Raw genomic sequence first — 23,311 nt, 5'->3', positions numbered from 1 at the left:
TATTAGGGACACATTCACCATCTATAAAAGGGTGTAGGATGGTATTTACAAGACCACATAACTCACTTTATGACATTTTGCTAAAATATGTAACAAGAAATGTTAAGCTTGGACATGATAAAGAGGTTCCTAAAAGTAATACCATATCAAAGCCAGGTCTCAGATACATTCACAACTTACAGGATTTAGAGAATAATCTTCTCTTTTAAAATAGGTTAATATGTTTCATTTTATCTTTAACACATGGGTTAAAAAAATTTTTTTTTTTAATATGACCCATCAGTAGGTAGTGAAACAACTTATAGAGCCAATACCATCAACAATTTTTTTCTAATGAACAGAACAGAATCAGAGATAGGAGGCTATCATGTTAAAAGCAGATATGATTTTCTGATACTTTTATTTGTGCTATATGTATCTATGTACATGCAAACACATACTGGTTGTTAAAGTTTACTTCTTAGTAGGCGCTTAGTCACTCAAAGCCATGTCCAACTCTTTGCGACCCCATGGACTACAGCGCACCAGGTTCCTCTGTCCATGGGGATTCTCCAGGCAGGAATACTGGAGTGGGTTGCCATGCCCTCGCCCAGGGGATCTTCCCCACCTAGGGATCAAACCCAGTCTCCTGTGTTGCAGGCGGATTCTTTACCATCTGAGCTACCAGGGGAGCCCATTTCTTAGTGTGGCACTGGCCAAAATAACATTTAAACCATTAATTTACACAACTTTTCAAGACTCAGGATTCTTTTCTAGTACTATTTGAGACTGATAAAAGGGCACCTAGGTCCACAATAATTTGGGGACTCTTAGTTCTCTGTGCATTCACCACCCAAACTATCATCATTTATACTATCGTGCAAAGGTAATAATTACGGAGCTTGTTTTGTTTTGTGGTAAGTCTATTTTAAATGGATGTTTTTACATTTTTACAGAATCAGAGGCATGAGGGCATGCAAAGACACAAATGAGACAATGACTTTTTTTCTGATAAAATGTACCGCATAAATAAAGAGGACAACATAGTAGTATTTGTAATTTAGTTTTTTAAAAAATCACTGAAGCAAAGTGAGAATTTAAAATTCACCAAGGAAAAGAGGAAAGGAATTTTAGAAACAACTATTATCACCTCTCCCAAACACTTAAACCAACACATTAAAGCCCAATTTCCAAGTGAACACACCTTGTCGATAAATTCAGCACTTAATACAGGGTGACTGAGAGCACCTGAAGTCTAGAAAGTGCCCTCCTCTACACTGGGTGGGGGTGGGGGAGTACATTTCAGAAATGACACAGAGGATAAGTGCCCTCTTTCTGCCTTCCATGTAGAGAAGATGAGCATTTCCTGGTGGGTAACATCCATGAAGGGAAAAGATGAACATTTCCTGGTGGGTAACATCCATGAAGAATCCATAGCTCCTGGAAGTTCTCAGGAGCCAGAGCAGGATGTGAAATAGCAGAGGTGGTGGTGAAAAGGACAGTGAGCCTGAGGACGAAGAAGGCACCAGCCCACCCAACTAGTACTAACTGAATCCTCATGCAGCTGCCACCTTGAGGCCAAAGGCAGTGTCCCGCTCATGTCGTCCACGGTCCAGATGAGATTTACCCAAATATCTCAAAAGACCTAACAGAAGCTGAGTCACTTGGGTAGAACAGAACAAGCACTGGAATAAATTAAACTAAGTAGGGATGCCTCTCTCTGAAAAAGAGATGGGGAATTCACCCTGTGACCAGCCAGATGCAGGAATCTAACCCTCAAGGAGCTTTTCACCCATTCCATCTCGGAACTTCTTTTTGTTACAGAATTACTGTCCTGAAGAATACTAGTGAGCAAGCGAAAGTCGCTCAGTCATGTCCAACTTTTTGTGACCCCATGGACTATACAGTCCATGGAATTCTCCAGGCCAGAATACTGGAGTGGGTAGCCTTTCCCTTCTCCAGGGGATCTTCCCAACCCAGGGATCGAACCCAGGTCTCCCTCATTGCAGGCGGATTCTTTACCACCTGAGCCACAAGGGAAGTCCGAGTGGAGAACACTATTTAGGGCCAAAAGTAGGGATCCTAAACTTAGAGACCATGTTTCTCTGGTGGCTCAGACAGTAAAGAATCTGCCTGCAATGCAGGAGACCTTCGGTTCAATCCCTGAGTCAGGAGGATCACCTGGAGAAAGAATGGCTACCCACTCCAGTATTCTTGCCTGGAGAATTCCATGGACAGAGGAGCCTGGCAGTCTCCTATGTCCAAACCTATGGCAGTCCATAGGTTTGCAAAGAGTCAGACATGACTGAGTCACACACACACACACACACACACACACACACTCCATCCACTAAAAGCAGCAGTATAATGGGGAAAAGTTTCCTTTAAGGAATTTGAATCTATTACTAAGAAAGAGAATATTGCAGAATAGTTTACTGAAATATTAATTTGCTCTGTTTTCATTGGTGTTAAGAAAATGAGAGCTATTTTGTTTCCACTCTCTGATTTTAAGAATTATCCAGGTCTTCTGTTATCAAATGAGATTGTCTCACCAAAATAGAAGGTTCCTGAAGAGAACATCTCTTCTTGACTTTTGATTTAGAAAGCCTAAACTCAATGAGGGAATTCCCTGTTAGGAAAAATGAAGAGAGACATTATGTTTGATGTTATAAGACTTTGCAAAGGAGTCTTCCACTGTAAGAAAAGTAGGAAAAAATTAGAGATGAAGGAAGAAGACAGAAATATGAAGTTCTAAGAATTAAAATGGAAACCTAACCCACTCCCTAGAATTCCCCAGGGAAATATCGGGTACAAAGAAGAATGGTCTGGCCACAAGATAAACCCAGAGGCTAATCCTTGGCTCTAGGGATCCTGGCATCGACAAAGATTTTCATGTTCTACTGTAGGCTCAACTGAGGCATCTGTCTCCAAGGACCCATCTGGGCTTGCACAATCAGCATACTGTCAGTGATAAATGTAGACTAGTTTTATCTAGAGATGCCTTCCTGAATATCTAGGTACTCACAAGACTCTCCAGGATCTTTTGTAACATGGTTTGCTGAGCAGTGGGAGGAACACCAGCCCCAGTCTCATAACTGATACTGACCTTGCCATATTGGAGAACTGGAGTCTGACTTAAATTTTACTTCAGAATTACAGAAATATGAAATTTCTCCATGCTACATCACACCTAATACATCTGTGCTTTGTAGTGGTACAATGAGGGTTAAAAAATAAAAATCTGTTAAACAGTTTGAAATATAAAATGAAAGAAATGTAACATTGTATATTTGTATCTGCATCTGAATTATAATTTTATTAAATTCCATACAGTGAACAATATGTGATATAGTTCCTCTGATGTTTATGATGTACTGAGCTCGTAAGTTTCACCACTCTGCATCACCAATGGCTTTTGCAAATACATAATCTCTCCCTCCAAAACACATAACACCATCTTTCAGATAGAATTTCCATTTGTCCTTGCTTCGATGAATCTGGAGGGAGAAAAACAGTCTAAATTAATCAAATTAAGAAGTTAAAAGATTATTTACATTTCTTTGCATATCCCATGGGATTATTGTGACCCTAAATGGGAGTTCTTTTTTTTTTTATATTTATTTATTTACTTATTTATTTGGTTGCCTTGGGTCTTAGTTGTGGCATGCAGGATCTTCATTGTGTCATGCAGGATCCTTTGTTGCAGTGCAGGAATTCTCCAGCTGTGGCTCACAGGCTTAGCAGTTGTGGTGTGCAGGCTCCAGAGCATGTGGGTTTCAACAGTTGTGGCATGTGGGCTCTCTAGTTGTGATGTGTGGGCTTAGCTGCTCCACAGCATATGGGATCTTAGCTCCCTGACCAGGGATAGAACCCATATCCCCTGCATTGGAAGGAAAATTCTTAAGTTTTGGACCACCAGGGAGTTCTTTATAAATAAAATCTCTTTCAGTTCAGTTCAGTTGCTCAGTCATGTCCAATTCTTTGCAACCCCTTGAATCGCAGCACTCCAGGCCTCCCTGTCTATCACCAACTCCTGGAGTTCACCCAAACTCATGTCCATCAAGTCGCTGATGCCATCCAGCCATCTCATCCTCTGTCGTCCTGTTCTCCTCCTGCCCCCAATTCCTCCCAGCATCACAGTCTTTTCCAATGAGTCAACTCTTCGCATGAGGTGGCCCAAGTACTGGAGTTTCAGCTTTAGCATCAGTCCTTCCAAAGAACACCCAGGACTGATCTCCTTCAGAATGGACTGGTTGGATCTCATTGAAGTCCAAGGGACTCTCAAGAGTCTTCTCCAATACCACAGTTCAAAAGCATCAGTTCTTCGGTGCTCAGCTTTCTTCACAGTCCAACTCTCACATCCATACATGACCACAGGAAAAACCATAGCCTTGACTAGACGGACCTTTGTTGGCAAAGTAATGTCTCTGCTTTTGAATATGCTATCTAGGTTGGTCATAACTTTCCTTCCAAGGAGTAAGCGTCTTTTAATCTCATGGCTGCAGTCACCATCTGCAGTGATTTTGGAGCCCAGAAAAATTAAGTCTGACACTGTTTCCCCATCTATTTCCCACGAAGTGATGGGACCAGATGCCATGATCTTCGTTTTCTGAATGCTGAGCTTTAAGCCAACTTTTGCACTCTCCTCTTTCACTTTCATCAAGAGGCTTTTTAGTTCCTCTTCACTTTCTGCCATAAGGGTGGTGTCATCTGCATATCTGAGGTTATTCATATTTCTCCCAGTAATCTTGATTCCAGCTTGTGCTTCCTCCAGCCCAGCGTTTCTCATGACGTACTCTGCATATAAGTTAAATAAGCAGGGTGACAATATAGCCTTGACATACTTCTTTTCCTATTTGGAACCAGTCTGTTGTTCCATGTCCAGTTCGAACTGTTGCTTCCTGACCTGCATACAGGTTTCTCAAGAGGCAGGTCAGGTGGTCTGGTATTCCCATCTCTTGAAGAATTTTCCACAGTTTATTGTGATCCACACAGTCAAAGGCTTTGGCATAGTCAATAAAGCAGAAATAGATGTTTTTCTGGAACTCTCTTGCTTTTTCCATGATCCAGCAGATGTTGGCAATTTGATCTCTGGTTTCTCTGCTTTTTCTAAAACCAGCTTGAACATCTGGAAGTTCACGGTTCACATATTGCTGAAGCCTGGCTTGGAGAATTTTGAGCATTACTTTACTAGTGTGTGAGATGAGTGCAATTGTGCAGTAGTTTGAGCATTCTTTGGCATTGCCTTTCTTTGGGATTGGAATGAAAACTGACCTTTTTCAGTCCTGTGGCCACTGCTGAGTTTTCCAAATCTCTTTAGGATAGTTTATTCATTAATTCAGCAAATATTTGCTGAGTTCCTATGTATCAGGTATTGCTTTAAGCACTAGAGATTTATTAGTTTTTTAAAAAGGAAAATATATAATTTTTTTTTAGAACAGGAAAAAAATTACTGTCTTTGAAGAGTTTACATTTTACTAAGGATGGGAAAAACAAAGCCAATAAAACCATAAACTCCACAGACTAATAAAAAGTGGTGTGCATGCAAGCTAAGTTGCTTCAGTCGCATCTGACTCTCTGTAACCCTATGGGCTGTAGCCTGCCAGGTCCCTCTGTCCATGGGATTCTCCAGGCAAGAATATTGGAGTGGGTTGCCATGCCCTCCTCCTGGGGATCTTCCCGACCAGGGATCGAACCCATGTCTCTTATGTCTCCTGCATTGACAAGCAGGTTCTTTACCACTAGCACCACCTGGGAAGTGTTATGAAAAATAGATCAGGAAAAAAGAGTATCACGAACACAGAGATGGGGTTACAATTTTAAGTAGAAGCATCAGTGGGAGCTTGAGGCAAAATATGAGCAAAGACAGAAAAAGAATATGTTGACCAGAGAGCATTATAGGCAAAGAGAACAGAAGTCCTGAGAGGGGCATGCCTGGATTGCTCAAGAACAGCAGAGGTCACTACATCTGCAAAGGAATAGAGAGGATGCAGTTAATATCAAGAATGATAAAAATAGTTGTGTTTCATTTTGAAGAAGAAAGTCAATAGTCCTAAAGAACACACTGAGCAAGGTCAGAAAATATAGCTTATAATCTATCAGATTCTACTGGCTATTCTTTAGATTCAGTAAACCAGGCTGATACAAGATAAAAACTAGAAAATTTTACCGTCTTAATAGGTAAGAAATCATACAATTATTGTTACTTCTGGGTAAATCACAAGTGACTATTTAAAAAGCTTAGAAATACATGCTCTGAAATCAAGAGTAAAAATTAAACCTAGTTGTTGACTGCAAATAGTCAAACTGAGGAAGAAAACCCTGTGTCTAGTATACAGATGCATTTGGGGAGGCACAAGAAAATACAAAGGATAAGTCCTCCATTTGTGTGGGGAGGGGGGAAATGTCCTAACGATGGAAAATTTCTTCTCTGGGTTTTGATTTTCTAATTTTCATGTGCACTTATCTTTGGTCTCAGGGAACACAACCATGACAACAGAATCCTTAACAGAAATGATAAAATCTGACCAATATCAGGAAAAGAAAAATAGCAGAAGCAGCAACAACTCTTACCATTACCTTTATCAAGTGACTACATTTATTAATTATTTTCTATATTTATTCTAGAAATGCAACCATGGTTCAACATTAGGAACTCATTAGTATAAAAACTGTATTACTAGACCTAAGGAGACAAATAATATAATCATCCCCAATGATGCTGAAAAAGCTTTTGATAAAACTCAAGCATTTTAAGAAACACTATGTCCTAAGAATACACACACACACACACACACACTCTCTCTCTCTCTCTCTCCCCTACCTCAACCCAAAAGCTGTGACTTAGTGCTTAGTGAGGAAAATCCTAAAAATATTCCCACTCAAGTCAGAACATAGACAAGAAAACTATTATCTAACTTTTCACTGTAGAGGTACTAGCCAATATAGCAGACAAAAGGAGAGTACAATTGGTACTAGACAACATAATTAGAGGGATTGGGGGCAGGAGGAAAAGGGGACGGCAGAGGATGAGATGGCTGGATGGCATCACTGACTCGATGGACGTGAGTTTGGGTGAACTCTGGGAGTTGGTGATGGACAGGGAGGCCTGGTGTGCTGAGATTCATGGGGTCGCAAAGAGTTGGACACGACTGAGCGACTGAACTGAACTGAAGAGATATGAAAACTGAAAAAGATGAAATAAATTTGCAGACACAATGACTGGATATCTGAAAAATCTAAGATAATCAATTAAAAATGACTAAACAAGAATTCAGTATTGGTACAAAATTAATATATAGAAATTCATAGTTTTCACATATACAAGCAACAGTTATAAACAGCCTGTTTCCTGTAGCAAAAAAAGACATAGCATAGTTAGTAATAAATTTTACAAATACTCGACTACTGGCACCATTAAATACACTCTCCTTTTTGAAATATTTTCCTCATTTGGCTTCCAGAACATTCCTGGTTTTCCACTTCTTTCTATTCCATTTCTTTGACCATTCCTTTGTTTTCTATACTGATTTCTCCGTCTCTCTCCCTCGCCTCACTTTTAGAGTGTACCAGGACTCTTCTTCCTGTTTATATCACTCTCTTGGTGATCTTATCTAATCTCATGGTTTTAAATATCAACTATGACTCCCACAATTTATAACCCCAGCTCATACATCTCCCTTAAAACTCTGATTCTCATTCAACTGCTTCAACACATCTTCCTGAATGTCCAATAAACATCTCAAGCAAGTTTAAAACAAGGACACTGATATACATTCTCCCCTGAACTTCACAGTCTTCCCCATCTCAGTGGGGAATGGCCACTCATTCAGACAAGAAATCTTGGACATAATCTTTACTCACACCTCATATACCTGCAAGCCATATTCATATTCCAACCATTTCCACCACATCCATGTCTATTACTCTGGACATAATCTTTACTCACACCTCATATACCTGCAAGCCATATTCATATTCCAACCATTTACACCACCTCCGTGACTATTACTCTTGTTTCAGCTACCATCCCCTCTCACCTGGACTGATATGTTCCATGACACGTTTCCCTATTTTCACCCTTGTCCCCCACTAAGTCTACTCTAAACATGGTAGCCAGAGTTGCCCTGTTAAAAACATAAATCAGATATCATTTCTATGCTCAAACTCTCCAATGATTTCTCATTCAAAAATAAAGTCCTTAAAATGGCCTAAAAGGTCATTCCTCTCACTTAATGTTCTTCCCCTCACTTAATGCTCTGGTCTCCTCACTGTTCCCTGAACACACAGGTATTCTTCTACCTCAGGACTTATGTATTTATTGTTCCCTCTGTCTGAAATGATTATATCCAAATATCCTCATGGCTCATTCTCTTACATTCTTTCGATCTTTACCCTATCACATTGTCAGTAAAGCCTCCCCTGGACATCACATCCAAAACTGCAACCCACTCCTCCTCAGTATTACTAAAATACCAAATTCTATTAATGTGATCTCAGGGAAAATATCAACAGGTTTTTTTTTTTTTTTAACCAAAGAAGCTGATTCTTAAGTCAATACAGAGAAATAAATAAGAATGTCCAAGAAAACTCTGGAAAAGAATATGAAGAAATACCAGCCTTACAAGATATTAAAGCTGTGGTACATATACACAATTGAATATTACTCAGCCATTAAAAAGAATACATTTGAATCAGTTCTAATGAGGTGAATGAAACTGGAGCCTATTATACAGAGTGAAGTAAGTCAGAAAGAAAAATACCAATACAGTATACTAATGCATATATATGGAATTTAGAAAGATGGTAACGATGATCCTATATGCAAGACAGCAAAAGAGACACAGATGTAAAGAACAGACTTTTGGACTCTGTGGGAGAAGGCAAGGGCGGGATGATCTGAGAGAATGGCATTGAAACATGTATATTATCATATGTGAAACAGATCGCCAGTCCAGGTTTGATGCATGAGACAGGGTGCTCAGGGATGGTGCACTGGGATGACCCTGAGGGATGGGATGGGGATGGAGGTGGGAGGGGGATTCAGGATGGGGAACACGTGTACACCCATGGCTGATTCATGTCAATGTATGGCAAAAACCACTACAATATTGTAAAGTAATTAGCCTCCAATTAAAACAAATAAATTTTAAAAAATAAAGATATTAAAAACCTCAAAACAATTAAAGCAATGTAGCAGAGGTTAATGGACAACCCAATGAGACAAAACAGAAAATCAAGGAGTAAATTCAAAATACTGAACTTCAGTAGATATAAAGAAATCATTCTCTTTTAAGTGGAGACAAAATAGACTTATCAATAAGCAATATTAAGAAAACTGGGTAGCCATCTGGGAAAAAATTTGAAATCACCTGTCACACCAAGAAAAATGGCTCCATCAATCAAGACTTACATTTTTTAAAAGAAACCAAAGAAATACTAGAGGAAAACATGGGTGAATCCCTTTAAAATCCTGAGGTAAAAAAGAACTTTCTATTCATGACTCAAAATTCAGAAGCCATAAAATAAAGGTTGACAAGTTCAACATCTGCTTGAAAGGAAGAAAAAGCATTGAAAGCAAATAACTGAGGAACAACTATTTTTGCACTAACCAAGAGCTAATCTCTCCTAAAATAATACAGAACTCTTAGGAATCAATAAACTGACTAATAATTCAATTTTTTAAAACATAGAGGGTGGGACAAATTGAGAGAGTAGCATTGAAATATACACATTACCATATGTAAATTAGATACCTAATGGGAATTTGCTGTATAACACAGGGAGGTCAGCTCCGTGCTTTATGACAACCTAAAAGGGTGAAAGGGAGGCTCAAGAGAGAGGGTATACATGTATACTTATGGCTGATTCACGTTGTTGTACACAGAAACCAACACAACATTGTAAAGCAATTATCCTCCAATTAGAAATAAATACAAATAAAACAGACAAAAGTTATGAACAAGCAGTTCACATAAAATTAAATATAAATGGTTCATAACACACAAAAAGTTAATGTCAGCAAAGTATCATTTTTCACCTTTCATAATAACAAAGATCCAAATGTCTCATTACACTCCATTGGCAAAGCTGTAGAAAAAGGAGGACTCTCAAACACTGTAATAGGCATATATCCTGGAATAACCTCCAGGAGAGCATTCTGGCAATATCTAACCAAATATATTTGCCCTTTAACCCAGTAATTCCACTTATAGATATTTATTTAATAGATAAAACTGCCCACATATGAAATGTTTATTTTATGTACATGGTCATTCAATAGCAAACAACTGAAAAATAGCTCAAATAAGAGATGAGTTAAAGAAATTTTAATAATTCCACAATGGAATATTACACAGTTATAAAAATATCCAGACAAAGATTTCTAAGATATATTGCTAATCTCTTAAAAGACAAGTTGCAAAATATAGTGTTGTCTATGCTACCCCTTTAGGCTCTACTTGAATAAAGAGACTAAATATATAAAGAAATTAATGTAACTGGTTACTTCTTTGCACTGAAGGCAGTGACAGGGAGCTACTGGTAGGAAGAGCAGATGGGAAGGACTGGGTACCAGAGTCCTTATGGTACACCTTTTATAGTATTTAGGTATTTTAACAATGTGTATGCAATATCTATTCAAAAAACAAAAGAGAGAGAGAGAGATACTGTGCTACACACTAGTAATTACCTGGTAATACTAGCATCTAAGGGACAAAGTCAGCTAAACTGTTAAATGAAAATGGAACATATTTAAATAGTTTCACATTCCACTATAAATAGTATCCTATTTATAACACAGAACACTCCTAACTATAATAAAATGTTTCATTTCACCATTAATCTTCCCTATAATATCTTTATTATTTTAATCTTTATATTAATCATATACATTCTCTCTGCCTCTGAAATAGTATGTCCATAACTTTCATTCCGCATGTTTATCAGTGACCTTCATTTAACCCTTTTTCACTGCACATCTTAATCTCAAAGTTTTTCCCTTGACTGTTAGCTTATAAATTTTAAAGTTAAATCTCATATGATAATCAAAGTCAGATAAAATATACTGAAAAGCAAACAAAAAACCCAGCTCTTCTCAAAGTTTAATGAGCATGAAAATCACCTGGGAGTCTTGTTAAAATGCACTTTTGATCCAGTACTCTAGGATAAGACTCAAAATTCCTTATTTTTAACACTCTCCCAGGGGAACTGATACTACTGGCCTTCAAAACACACTAAGCAGTAAAGCCCTTACAAGACTATTACTGAAGTTTTTCAATTTACTTGAGTTTGGTTACATTCAATACTTCTTCAAATAAGACAACTAGTAACCAGAACTTGAAAGTTATTCTTTCATAAAAATTCACTAAAACAATGGTTCCTCCCATCCCACCTTGTTTTTTTTTAATTTAAATTTATTTACTTTAATTGGAGGCTAATTACTTTATAATCCCACTTTGATTGCAGATATATTCTCTTTGCTAGCTATCTTCCAACTTTCTCACTTCCTTTTCAAAAACTTTTCAGTAGTTCCCCCAATGTCCTGGTTTTGTATTGTTCTTAAAATATTCACTAGTTAGAGTGCCCTCAGACAACTAGATTTATTAGCATGCTACATCCTCAGTCGTGTCCGACTCTGCAACTCCATGGACTGTGTAGCCTGCCAGGCTCCTCTGTCCGTGGAATTCTTCAGGAAAGAATACTGGACCGAGTTGCAATTTCCTACTCCAGGGGATCTTCCTGACCCAGAGATCAAACCTGCATCTTCTGCATTGGCAGGAACATTCTTCACTACTGTGCCACCTGGTAACACTAATATCAAACACCACTCTTTCTATCTACCTCACAGGTTGTTGGCAAAAGACAATGTATAAGAAAATACTTTGGGGACTTCCCTAGTGGTCTAGTGGTTAAGAATCTGCCTTGCAGTGCACGGGACATGGGTTCAATCCTTGGTCGGGAAACTAAGATTACACCTGCCACAGAGCAACTCACCCGGTACCACAACTACTGAGTCCATACACTGCAACAAAAGATCTCACATGATGCAGAGAAATCCTGCAAGCCACAACTAAAGCCTCAAACAGACAAATAAATGCTTTTTAAAAATACTTTGAAAAATATAAAGCACTGTGTTAATTAACTGCAAGCTATTTTCCACAGTGCAGTACCACTAAGGATACTGTATTAGTGGAGGTGATGGAATTCCAGTTGAGCTTTTCCAAATCCTGAAAGATGATGCTGTGAAAGTGCTCCACTCAATATGCCAGCAAATTTGGAAAACTCAGCAGTGGCCACAGGACCGGAAAAGGTCCGTTTTCATTCCAATCCCAAAGAAAGGCAATGCCAAAGAATGCTCAAGCTACCACACAATTGCACTCATCTCACATGGTAGTAAAGTAATGCTCAAAATTCTCCAAGCCAGACTTCAGCAATATGTGAACCGTGAACTTCCTGATGTTCAAGCTGGTTTTAGAAAAGGCAGAGGAACCACAGATCAAATTGCCAACATCCGCTGGATCACCAAAAAAGCAAGAGAGTTCCAGAAAAACACCTATTTCTGCTTTATTGACTATGCCAAAGCCTTTGACTGTGCGGATCACAATAAACTGTGGAAAATTCTGAAAGAGATGGGAATACCAGACCACCTGATCTGCCTCTTGAGAAATCTGTATGCAGGTCAGGAAGCAACAGTTAGAACTGGACATGGAACAACAGACTGGTTCCAAATAGGAAAAGGAGTACATCAAGGCTATATATTGTCACCCTGCTTATTTAACTTATATGCAGAGTACATCATGAGAAACGGTGGACTGGAAGAAACACAAACTGGAATCAAGATTGCCGGGAGAAATATGAATAACCTCAGATATGCAGATGACACCACCCTTATGGCAGAAAGTGAAGAGGAACTCAAAAGCCTCTTGATGAAAGTGAAAGAGGAGAGTGCAAAAGTTGGCTTAAAGCTCAACATTCAGAAAACGAAGATCATGGCATCTGGTCCCATCACTTCATGGGAAATAGATGGGGAAACAGTGGAAACAGTGTCAGACTTAATTTTTCTGGGCTCCAAAATCACTGCAGATGGTGACTGCAGCCATGAAATTAAAAGACGCTTACTCCTTGGAAGGAAAGTTATGACCAACCTAGATAGCATATTCAAAAGCAGAGACATTTCTTTGCCAACAAAGGTTCATCTTGTCAAGGCTATGGTTTTTCCAGTGGTCATGTATGGATGTGAGAGTTGGACTGTGAAGAAGGCTGAGTGCTGAAGAATTGATGCTTTTGAACTGTGGTGTTGGAGAAGACTCTCAAGAGTCCCTTGGACTGCAAGGAGATCCAACCAGTCCATTCTGAAGGAGATCAGCCCTGGGATTTCTTTGGAAGGAATGATGCTAAAGCTGAAACTCCAGTACTTGGGCCACCTCATGCGAAGAGTTGACTCATTGGAAAAGACTCTTATGCTGGGAGGGATTGGGGGCAGGAGGAGAAGGGGACGACAGAGGATGAGATGGCTGGATGGCATCACTGACTCGATGGACGTGAGTCTGAGTGAACTCTGGGAGTTGGTGATGGACAGGGAGGTCTGGCGTGCTGCAATTCATGGGGTCGCAAAGAGTCGGACACGACTGAGCGACTGATCTGATCTGATCCATAATGGTCTAGAAAACTATTTGTGACTCTGTGGAATGCAAATATAATCTAATGCCTTATATAATGCAACACACTGTTTATAGAATGCAATACACTATTTATAAGAATAAGAATCTGAACAGTTTCAAACCAAGACCAGTTCCTTTTCTATTACCTCTTCCTTCTTATGTTTATGTTTACTAGCATATAAATTCCCACTTTCTATATATATAAAATGTTATAGGAGAGAAGAACCTATTTTTAGAGAAAAGGATTTATTTTTACAGCAATTCAAAATATCATCTTCTGTTTTCCTGAGTATATTGAAATTGTTACTGAAAAAAGTGAAAGGTATAAATATGTATTAGTCATCAGGGAAATGCAACTCAAAACCACCAGATACCACTTTATACTCACTAGGATGGCTAGAATCAAAAAGTCAGATAACAAGTGTTAGTGAGAATGTGAAGCAATCTAAATCCTCATACACTACTAACAGGAATGAAAAAACAGTACAGCCATCTTGGAAAATAGTCTGATAGTGCGTTAAATTATTACTGTATGACCCAGGAATTCCACTGCTAGGTATATACCAAGAGAAACAAAAATATATATTCGCAAAAAAAAAACTTGAATATTTATAGCAAAATTCTTCATAATAGCCAAAAATTAGAAAAAACTCAAATGTCACTCAGCAGATGAACGGATAAGCAAATTGTGGTATATCCATTCAAAGAACTAATATACATCAGTAAAAAGGAATGAAGAACTGTTACAAGCCATGATATGGATGAATCTTGAAACACTGTGTGTGGCAGAGGAAATCGGTTATAAAATACCACCTATTATAAATTCTTTTCATATAAAACTCCAGAATAGGGAAATCTACAGTGACAGAAAGTACATTAGCAGTGCCTTACTACTGAGGATGGGAGGAAATGGAGCAGTATGGGAGTGAAAACTAAAGGCAATAGGCTTTCTTTCTCAGGTGATGAAAATTTTCTAAAATTGACTGTGCTAACAGTTTCAGACTGTGGTGCTAGAGAAAACTCTTGAGAGTCCCTTGGACAGCAAGGATATCAAAGCAGTCAATCCTAAAGGAAATCAGTCTTGAATATTCATTGGAAGGACTGATGCTGAAGCTCCAATATTTTGACCACCTGATGCGAAGAGCTGACTCACTGAAAAAGACCCTGATGCTGGAAAAGATTGAAGGCAGAAGAAGGGGGTGACAGAGGATGAGAAGGTTGGATGGCATCATCAACTCAATGGACATGGGCTTTAGCAAACTCTGGGAGACAGTGAAGGACCGGGAAGCCTGATGTGCTGCAGTCCATGGGGTCACAAAGAGTCGGACACGACTGAGCAACTGAACAATAACAATGGTTACACATATCCATAAATATACTAAAAATCACTGAATTGTACACTTTAAATAGGTAAAGTGTATAGGGCATCTTTAGCTCTCCCTTGTCAATCACTCTCTCATATCCAGCTAATTACTAGATCCCAATGATTCTTTTTTCTTTTTCTTAATTTTACTGAAGTATAGCTCATTTACAGTGTTGCACTAATTTCTTCTGTACAGCAAAGTGACTCAGTTTATACACACACACACATATATATTCTTTTTCATATTCTTTTCCATTATAGTTTGTCACAGGATATTGAATACGGTTCCCTGTGCTGTACAACAGGACCTTGTCATTTATCCATCCTATGTATAATATTCTATCTCTGTTAATCCCAAACTTCCAATCCTTCCCTCCGCTACCCCCACTCCTTGGCAACAAGTCTGTTCTCTACATCTGTGAGTCTGTTTTCATTTCATAGATGTGTTGATTTGTGTTGTATTTTAGATTCCATACGTAAGTGGTATTATATGGTATTTCTTTCTTTGATTTACTTCACTCAGTATGACAATCTCTAGGTCCATCCATGCTGCTGCAAATGGCATTATTTCATTCTTTTTTGCGGCTGAGTAATATTCCATTGTGTATATGTACCAAATCTTCTTTATCCATTCCTTTGTAGGTACACATTTAGATTGTTTCCATGTGCTGGGCTATTGGATTGTAAACAGTGCTTCTATAAACATTGGGGTGCAGGTATCTTTTCGAATTACAGTTTTGTCCAGATAAGTGCCCAAGAGTGGGACTGCTGAATCATATGGCAACTCTAATTTTAGTTTTTTGAGGAACCGCCATACTGTTTTCCATAGTGGCTATACCAATTTACATTCCCACCAACCGTGTAGGAGGGTTTCCCTTTTCTCCACACCCCCTCCAGCAATTGTTATTTGTAGACTTTTTAATGATGGTCATTCTGATTGATATGAGGTGGTACGTCACTGTAGCTTTGATTTGCATCTCTCTCAAACAAAATCCAATAACACGTAAAAAAAGTTCACACACCACAACCAAGCTGGATTCATCCCAGGTGCACAAGGATGGTTTAATACACACCAATCAATACGATATACCACATTAACAAAAGAAAGGACAAAAACCATGTGATCCTCTCAACAGAAAAAGCATCTGATAAAATTCAACACCCATTCATGATTAAAAATGATTACCCTTATGAAAGGGGGTATAGAGGGAACATGTCTCAATATAATGAAAGCTATTTATGACAAACCCACAGCCAATATAATACTCCACAGTGAAAAGCTGAAAGCCTTCCTGCTAAAATCTAGAACAAGACAAAGATTCCCACTCTCACCACTTCTCTTCAACATAGTATTGAAAGTCCAGTGATTCTTCCAACATAATCTCTAATTCTTCTATGTTCTATGCTTCCATCTTTAGTCTGGGCTCTGATACTTTAGGCACCATCCCTGTTCTTCTTACTATTTGCCACTTCCAAATTAACAAAGCCAGTTTTTAAACCCAATTGAAATCTTCTCAATATCATCCTTAGAGGGCTAATGTCCACCAAATCAAGTTTGAATTTTCCCTACCAGGATTTTGGGTTTTCCAATCTGCTTCAACCTCTGTCCCCCACCCAGCCTCATTTCCTAAAGTATTCAAAAGGAAAACACTTTATTCAAGGCAGAGTTGTCTCTTCACTGTTCCTTATAATTCTACATGCATTCATTTCTCTGCTTTTTATTAGGCTATTCTACTCTCCTGAATGCCTACTCTCCATACTTATCTACATCCTACAAATCATTCAAGACCTATTTAAAAGCCCCACATCACCCAGGAAGGATTTGTGGAGAACTCCAACTACAAATGATTTCTTGCATTTCCCAGCCACTTCTAGGACTTAACTGTCTGTGCCACTTATCTTAGCATTTGATTTACATGCCACTCATCTTGGTATTTGATTTACATGCCATGTATTTTAGTATTTGATTTATCTGTCACATATTTTAGCTTTTGATTTACCTACCATCTTATTGTATGCCATTCTATTATTCCATACAGAAACATCTTGCTTCAATAAGATTGTCCCCTCTTTAAGACAAGGACTGTCACTTTTTTGGTATCACTGAGACCACACAGCACAGTGTTAGACCCAAAATACCCCTCAAATTTATAGAATTAACTATCTGTTTGAGATTAATTTAACTGAATAAAAACTCATCGTAGTATTTCCTGTCATTTTGCTTACTTTCTCCTATAAATGCAATTAATCAATCCAAAGTCTAAAAGGTGAGTACAGTACCTTATCATACTGACAGACAATCACATTATCCATGTCAAACAGGTCTGGCACATCCTGCTCACTAACATCATCTCCAGAATTTAAAGGGTCCTAAAGATGAAAGATAGTCACATTAATGAATTTTATGATACTCTGAATTTTTTAAAGATAGAGGGACATATTCTGTCTCTCCCAAGTGCAAAGAATAGTACTATGCTTAAAAGTCAAACAGCCTGAGTTTGACTCCCAGTTTGGCCACTCAACAACCACAAGACTGACCTATTTGGCAAGCTATTAAAACTCCTCATAGCTCAGTTTTCTCATTTGCAAAATGAGAACAGTAATAAGAGCCATAGGGCAGTGGAATGTTAAATAACAAAAGGCAATACGATTTAGTATGGTACCTGGCACATATGTAAGGCCACCATAAACGATAGCTAATAACATTTATGCTTCTTAATTATCACATTCCACAAAGAGTTCATGGCATATATTAGGATTAGAGCAAAACATTATGCTTCTACCCTGGCTGCCTTCTTTAACCTCACTCCCATCCCTTCAAACTCCCACTACCTCTAGTTAAGACTAACAAATATAGTAACTGATTCCTAAATACTTAATACTGATTTACATTGCAGCTTAAGGTCAAAAGCTTAAATACAAGTACAAATACAAGTAAGTCTCACTTTAAAGACTAAAGACAGCATTGATCTGAACTGTTATTCCTCTTGGTTCCAAAGTATATTAGAACACAAATGCTATAAATTTTTAAAACTTTCAACTCAAAAATAATCCTTACTTCTTCCAAAAGGTCTATCTCAGGGTCTTCATTATCACTACTGTTTACACTTGAATCTTCATTTGATACACTGCCAGTTTCTTCTTCAGTTACCTTCAGGTCTCCTGCATCAGTAATCCCTAGCAATCCATTCTCATCTACATCTCTTGTATTTCCTATTTCATCATTGGAAGATGTATCTCCAGTTCCACCTATTTGAATTATCTCATTAACGTCACCATCAGTTACCCGAATGCTTAAATCCATCTGAGAACTGGAATCCTAAAAATAGAAAGTAATGCAATAAAGTTTTGTAAGTCAAAGGAAGTATACAAAACACTGAATCAGCAAAATATAAAATTACATAAGGATTTTGTAAGTGGCTTCTTAAAATATATTTCTCCCTAGTCAGGTGATGTTCCCTAATTTTGAATTTTAGAACATTGTTAGCATTTCTTTGTAATATGGGGATAAATTTATATTTAAATTGTAAATAAACTCGCAGTCATACATAGACAGAAATCAGTTGTCTGCTTTCAGGTAATATTTATCAGTTTTTATACATTTCTAATTTTAAAAAGATATGCAACAAGCAACAAAGGTTAACTATATAGCACAGGGAACTATAGTCAATATCTTATAATAACCTATAATGGAAAATAATTTCAAAATTAACATGTTTATACATATAACATGTGTCACACAAAAAAGAATTCTACTTTCTTTTTGCCAGTTTTTCTAAATGTCCTATGGACATCTAATAACAACCTATGAGATACAAAATTTTAAATATATTTGTGTAGGATATGATTAATATAAATTAAATATAAATCTATTACATTTAAATTATAAATGACATTTCAAGATGCTCTTATTCTTATTTTTTCTGCATTTGATAAAATATTCTCAGAGAAATGTTCATATGTCTTACTATGATTATATATTTTTTTATTTTCCCTTATATTTCTTCTGATATTCTAGTGGTTTATGATGTCTATCTTCTTGGTGAACTGTACCTTTTATTATTAAAAATATTCATCTTTGTTTCATTTAAAATAAGTAATTTTTTAAAAAAAGAAAGCCCAGAAAAAAAAGTATCAGCTTTTATACAAACTAATTTAAAATTAAATAATACCTCTAAAGTTTTAACTGTTTTATTTCAAACAATAATTCAACAAAGTAGAAAGGACAAGTGACATCACGTTTAATGGATAAATTAAAAATATAAAGGACTGTACTAACTAGAATAAGCCAAACACTAAAAGAAAATATAAATTGAAACTGACAGAAATGAAAAGATTAACAGACAAATCCACAATTATAGCTGGAGAATTCAACATTCCTCTCCATAGTAATCAATTTAAAAAGTAGACTGAAAGTCAGTAAGAATGTAGAAAACCTGAACAACACAATGAACCAACATAACCTAACTGGCATTTACAGAAAACTCTACTCCCAAAGAGCTAAACGCACATTCTTTTCAAGAGCACACAGAATGTTCATGAGATGTATCATATTCTGGACCATAAAACAAACCTTGACAAATATAACACATACAAAGTATATGTTCACTTAGCAAAAGGAATTATACCAGAAATCAGTAATATAAAGATCTGGAAAATCCTCAAATATTTACAAACTAAACAACACATTTCTAAATACCCATGGGTCAAAGAATAAGTCACAAGGAAAATTAAAACATAATTTTAACTGAATGCAAACAAAACCATGATATTGTAAAACTTGAGATGAACCTAAAGCACTGCGTAGAGGGAATTTTATAGCATTAAATGATTATATAAGAAAAGAAACAAGTCTCAAATCGCTGACCTAAAATTCCACTTTAAGAAATTAAAATGAGAAGACCAAATTAAGCTCATAGCAAACAAGGAAATAATAAAAAGGAGCAGAGTATTTACATGAAATTAAAGTTGATATCAGTTCAAAATAGACTGTTAACAACTTTAATCACAAAGAAAACGTGGAATACACACAAAAGAAATGAGAAAGGAATCAAAATGTGTCATTACAAAAAATCAACTACACACAAAAGAATATAATAAGGGAAGAAATGAAGGTCAAAAAAGCTAAAAGACACACAGAAAATAACAAAATAGCAAGAATAACTCCTCCCCTATCTGTAATTACTTTAAATGTAAATAGATTAAACTCCCTAATCAAAAGTAACAGTTTGGCAGAATGGATAAACAGTACCCAGCAATATGCTGTCTACAAGAGACTCAACTTAAACGGAAGACACACACAGGTCAAAAGTAAAACTATGGAAAAAGATATTCCATGCAAATAGTAACCACAAGGGTTGGGGAAACTATGCTAATATCAGACAAAATAGACTTTAAGCCAAACACTGTTAAAAACAAAGAAATTATATTATGATAAAAGGATCAATTCATCAAGGAAATATAACAATTATAAACATATATGCACCAAACATCAGAGCTCCTAAATATATGCAACAAAAAGGGAGAAATAGCTCTGCAATAATAGTAGGACATTTCAATACTGCACTTTCAATAATGAATAGAACCACAAGACAGAATATCAATAAGGAAATAAAGAACTTGAACATGACAGACTAATTACACCTAACAAACATAAACAAAATATGCAAAGCAGCAGGACACACATTTTTCTCAAGTTCACACAGAAAATTCTCCAGGATAGGCTGGTAAGTTAGGCCACAAAAAAGACTGAAATCATACAAAGTATCTTTTTTTGATCACAAATGGAATGAAACCAGAAATAAAAGCAGAAGGATAGAGAAGTTAAAGAACAGTCTAAAAAAAAAACCAATGGATCAAAGAGGAAATCAAAAGAATCAGAATCTTTTGTCAAAAGATAAAAAATATCTTGAGACAAATGAAAACACAACACACCAAAACCTATGCGATACTGCAAAACAGTGCTCAGAGGGAAACTGATAGCTGTAAATGTTTGCATTAAAAAAAGAAGAAAGATCTCAAATTATTAATAATTTTAAGAAACTAGAAAAAGAAGAAATAATAAAGCCCAAAGCTAGTAGAAGGAAGGAAATAATACCAAGTAAAGCAGAGATAAAGAAAAGGAAAACAATAGAGAAAATAAAATCAGGAGTTATTTCTTCAAAAAGATCAATAAAATTGATAAATATATGACTCAACTGATAAAGAAAACTAAAATCAGAAGTAATGAAATTTTACTACTTATTTTACAGAAATAATAAGAACTGTAAGAGAATACTATGACTAACTGCATGCCAACAAGCTGGATATCCTACATGAAATGAACAAATTCCTAAAAACACATAACCTGCCAAGACTGAATCATGAAGAAAGAGAAAATATACACAGACTTATAACCAATTATGAGATTGAATTTAGTCATCAAAAATCTCTCAACAAAGAAATGCCCAGGACCAGATGACTTCACTAAAGTTTAAAAATAAAATAAAATTTAAAAAAAAAAAAAAAAAGAAAGCTGAAAAAAAAAAAAAAAAGAATTCTACTTTTATAACCTCAATCCTCAAAAATCCTCAAGAAGGGAATTTCCTAATGGTCCAGTGATAGGACTCTTGAGTTCTCACTGCAAGGGCTAGGTTCAATCCCCAGTCAGGGAACTAAGATCCCACAAGTAGCACAGTACAGCCAAAAAAAAAAAAATTCTCAACAAAATACTAACAAAATTCAATAGCACATTAAAAGGATCATACACCATGGCCAAGTCAGATTTATTCCTGAAATGCAAAGGTGGTTCAAAACATGAAAAATTAATATTAACACATTAACAGAATGAAGAGGTGGAAAAAACTACACAATCATCTAAATTAGTGCAGAAAAAGCATTTGAAAAATTCAACACCTTTTCATGATTTAAAAGAATTCACACAAGGAATAGAAAGAAATTGCCTCAACATAATGAAAGTGAAAGAGCAGAGTGAAAAAGTTGGCTTAAAGCTCAACATTCAGAAAACTAAGATCATGGCATCTGGTCCCATCACTTCATGGGAAATAAATGGGGAAACAGTGTCAGATTTTATTTTCTGGGGCTCCAAAATCACTGCAGATGGTGACTGCAGCCATGAAATTAAAAGACGCTTACTTCTTGGAAGGAAACTTATGACCAACCTAGATAGCATATTCAAAAGCAGAGACATCACTTTGCCAACAAAGGTCCGTCTAGTCAGATCACATCAGATCAGTTCAGTCGCTCAGTCATGTCCAACTCTTTGTGACCCCATGAATCGCAGCACACCAGGCCTCCCTGTCCATCACCAACTCCCGGAGTTCACTGAGACTCATGTCCATCGAGTCAATGATGCCACCCAGCCATCTCATCCTCTGTCGTCCCCTTCGCCTCCTGCCCCCAATCCCTCCCAGCATCAGAGTCTTTTCCAATGAGTCAACTCTTTGCATGAGGTGGCCAAAGTACTGGAGTTTCAGCTTTAGCATCATTCCTTCCAAAGAACACCCAGGACTGATCTCCTTGTAGTCCAAGGGACTCTCAAGAGTCTTCTCCAACACCACAGTTCAAAAGCATCATTTCTTCGGCTCTCAGCTTTCTTCACAGTCCAACGCTCACATCCACACATGACCACTGGAAAAACCATAGCCTTGACTAGATGAACCTTTGTTGGCAAAGAAATGTCTCTGCTTTTGAATATGCTATCTAGGTTGGTCATAATTTTCCTTCCAAGGAGTAAGCGTCTTTTAATTTCATGGCTGCAGTCACCATCTGCAGTGATTTTTGGAGCCCAGAAAAATTAAGTCTGACACTGTTTCCCCATCTATTTCCCATGAAGTGGTGGGACCGGATGCCATGATCTTCATTTTCTGAATGTTGAGCTTTAAGCCAACTTCTTCACTCTCCTCTTTCACTTTCATCAAGAGGCTTTTGAGTTCCTCTTCACTTTCTGCCATAAGGGTGGTGTCATCTGCATATCTGAGGTTATTCATATTTCTCCCGGCAATCTTGATTCCAGTTTGTGTTTCTTCCAGTCCACCGTTTCTCATGATGTACTCTGCATATAAGTTAAATAAGCAGGGTGACAATATACAGCCTTGACGAATTCCTTTTCCTATTTGGAACCAGTCTGTTGTTCCATGTCCAGTTCTAACTGTTGCTTCCTGACCTGCATACAAATTTCTCAAGAGGCAGATCAGGTGGTCTGGTATTCCCATCTCTTAAAGAATTTTCCAGTTTTTTGTGATCCACACAGTCAAAGGCTTTGGCATAGTCAATAAAGCAGAAATAGATGTTTTTCTGGAATTCTCTT

General features: G+C 37.2%; 1 protein-coding gene across 4 annotated transcripts in view; it reads right to left on the bottom strand.

Annotated features, from left to right (window-relative positions):
• Positions 1–23,311, bottom strand: part of GTF2A1L (general transcription factor IIA subunit 1 like) — a 168,208-nt gene that overhangs the window by 114,832 nt on the left and 30,065 nt on the right. For 3 of the 4 annotated variants that reach the window (XM_045162234.1, XM_044925896.2, XM_044925895.2), the window contains 2 exons: positions 18,062–18,322; positions 17,284–17,373 (listed from right to left, as the gene is read on the bottom strand). In XM_045162234.1, the coding sequence (XP_045018169.1) occupies positions 17,284–17,373; positions 18,062–18,322 (351 nt within the window). Of the gene's footprint in view, positions 1–3,268; positions 3,477–17,283; positions 17,374–18,061; positions 18,323–23,311 lie in introns of those variants that run through there. The other variant, XM_025261001.3, reaches the window with a different exon arrangement.

The sequence above is a fragment of the Bubalus bubalis genome, chromosome 12 (assembly GCF_019923935.1).
Source record: "Bubalus bubalis isolate 160015118507 breed Murrah chromosome 12, NDDB_SH_1, whole genome shotgun sequence".
Classification (NCBI taxonomy): domain Eukaryota; kingdom Metazoa; phylum Chordata; class Mammalia; order Artiodactyla; family Bovidae; genus Bubalus; species Bubalus bubalis.
This window is presented reverse-complemented; position numbering and strand designations above follow the sequence as displayed.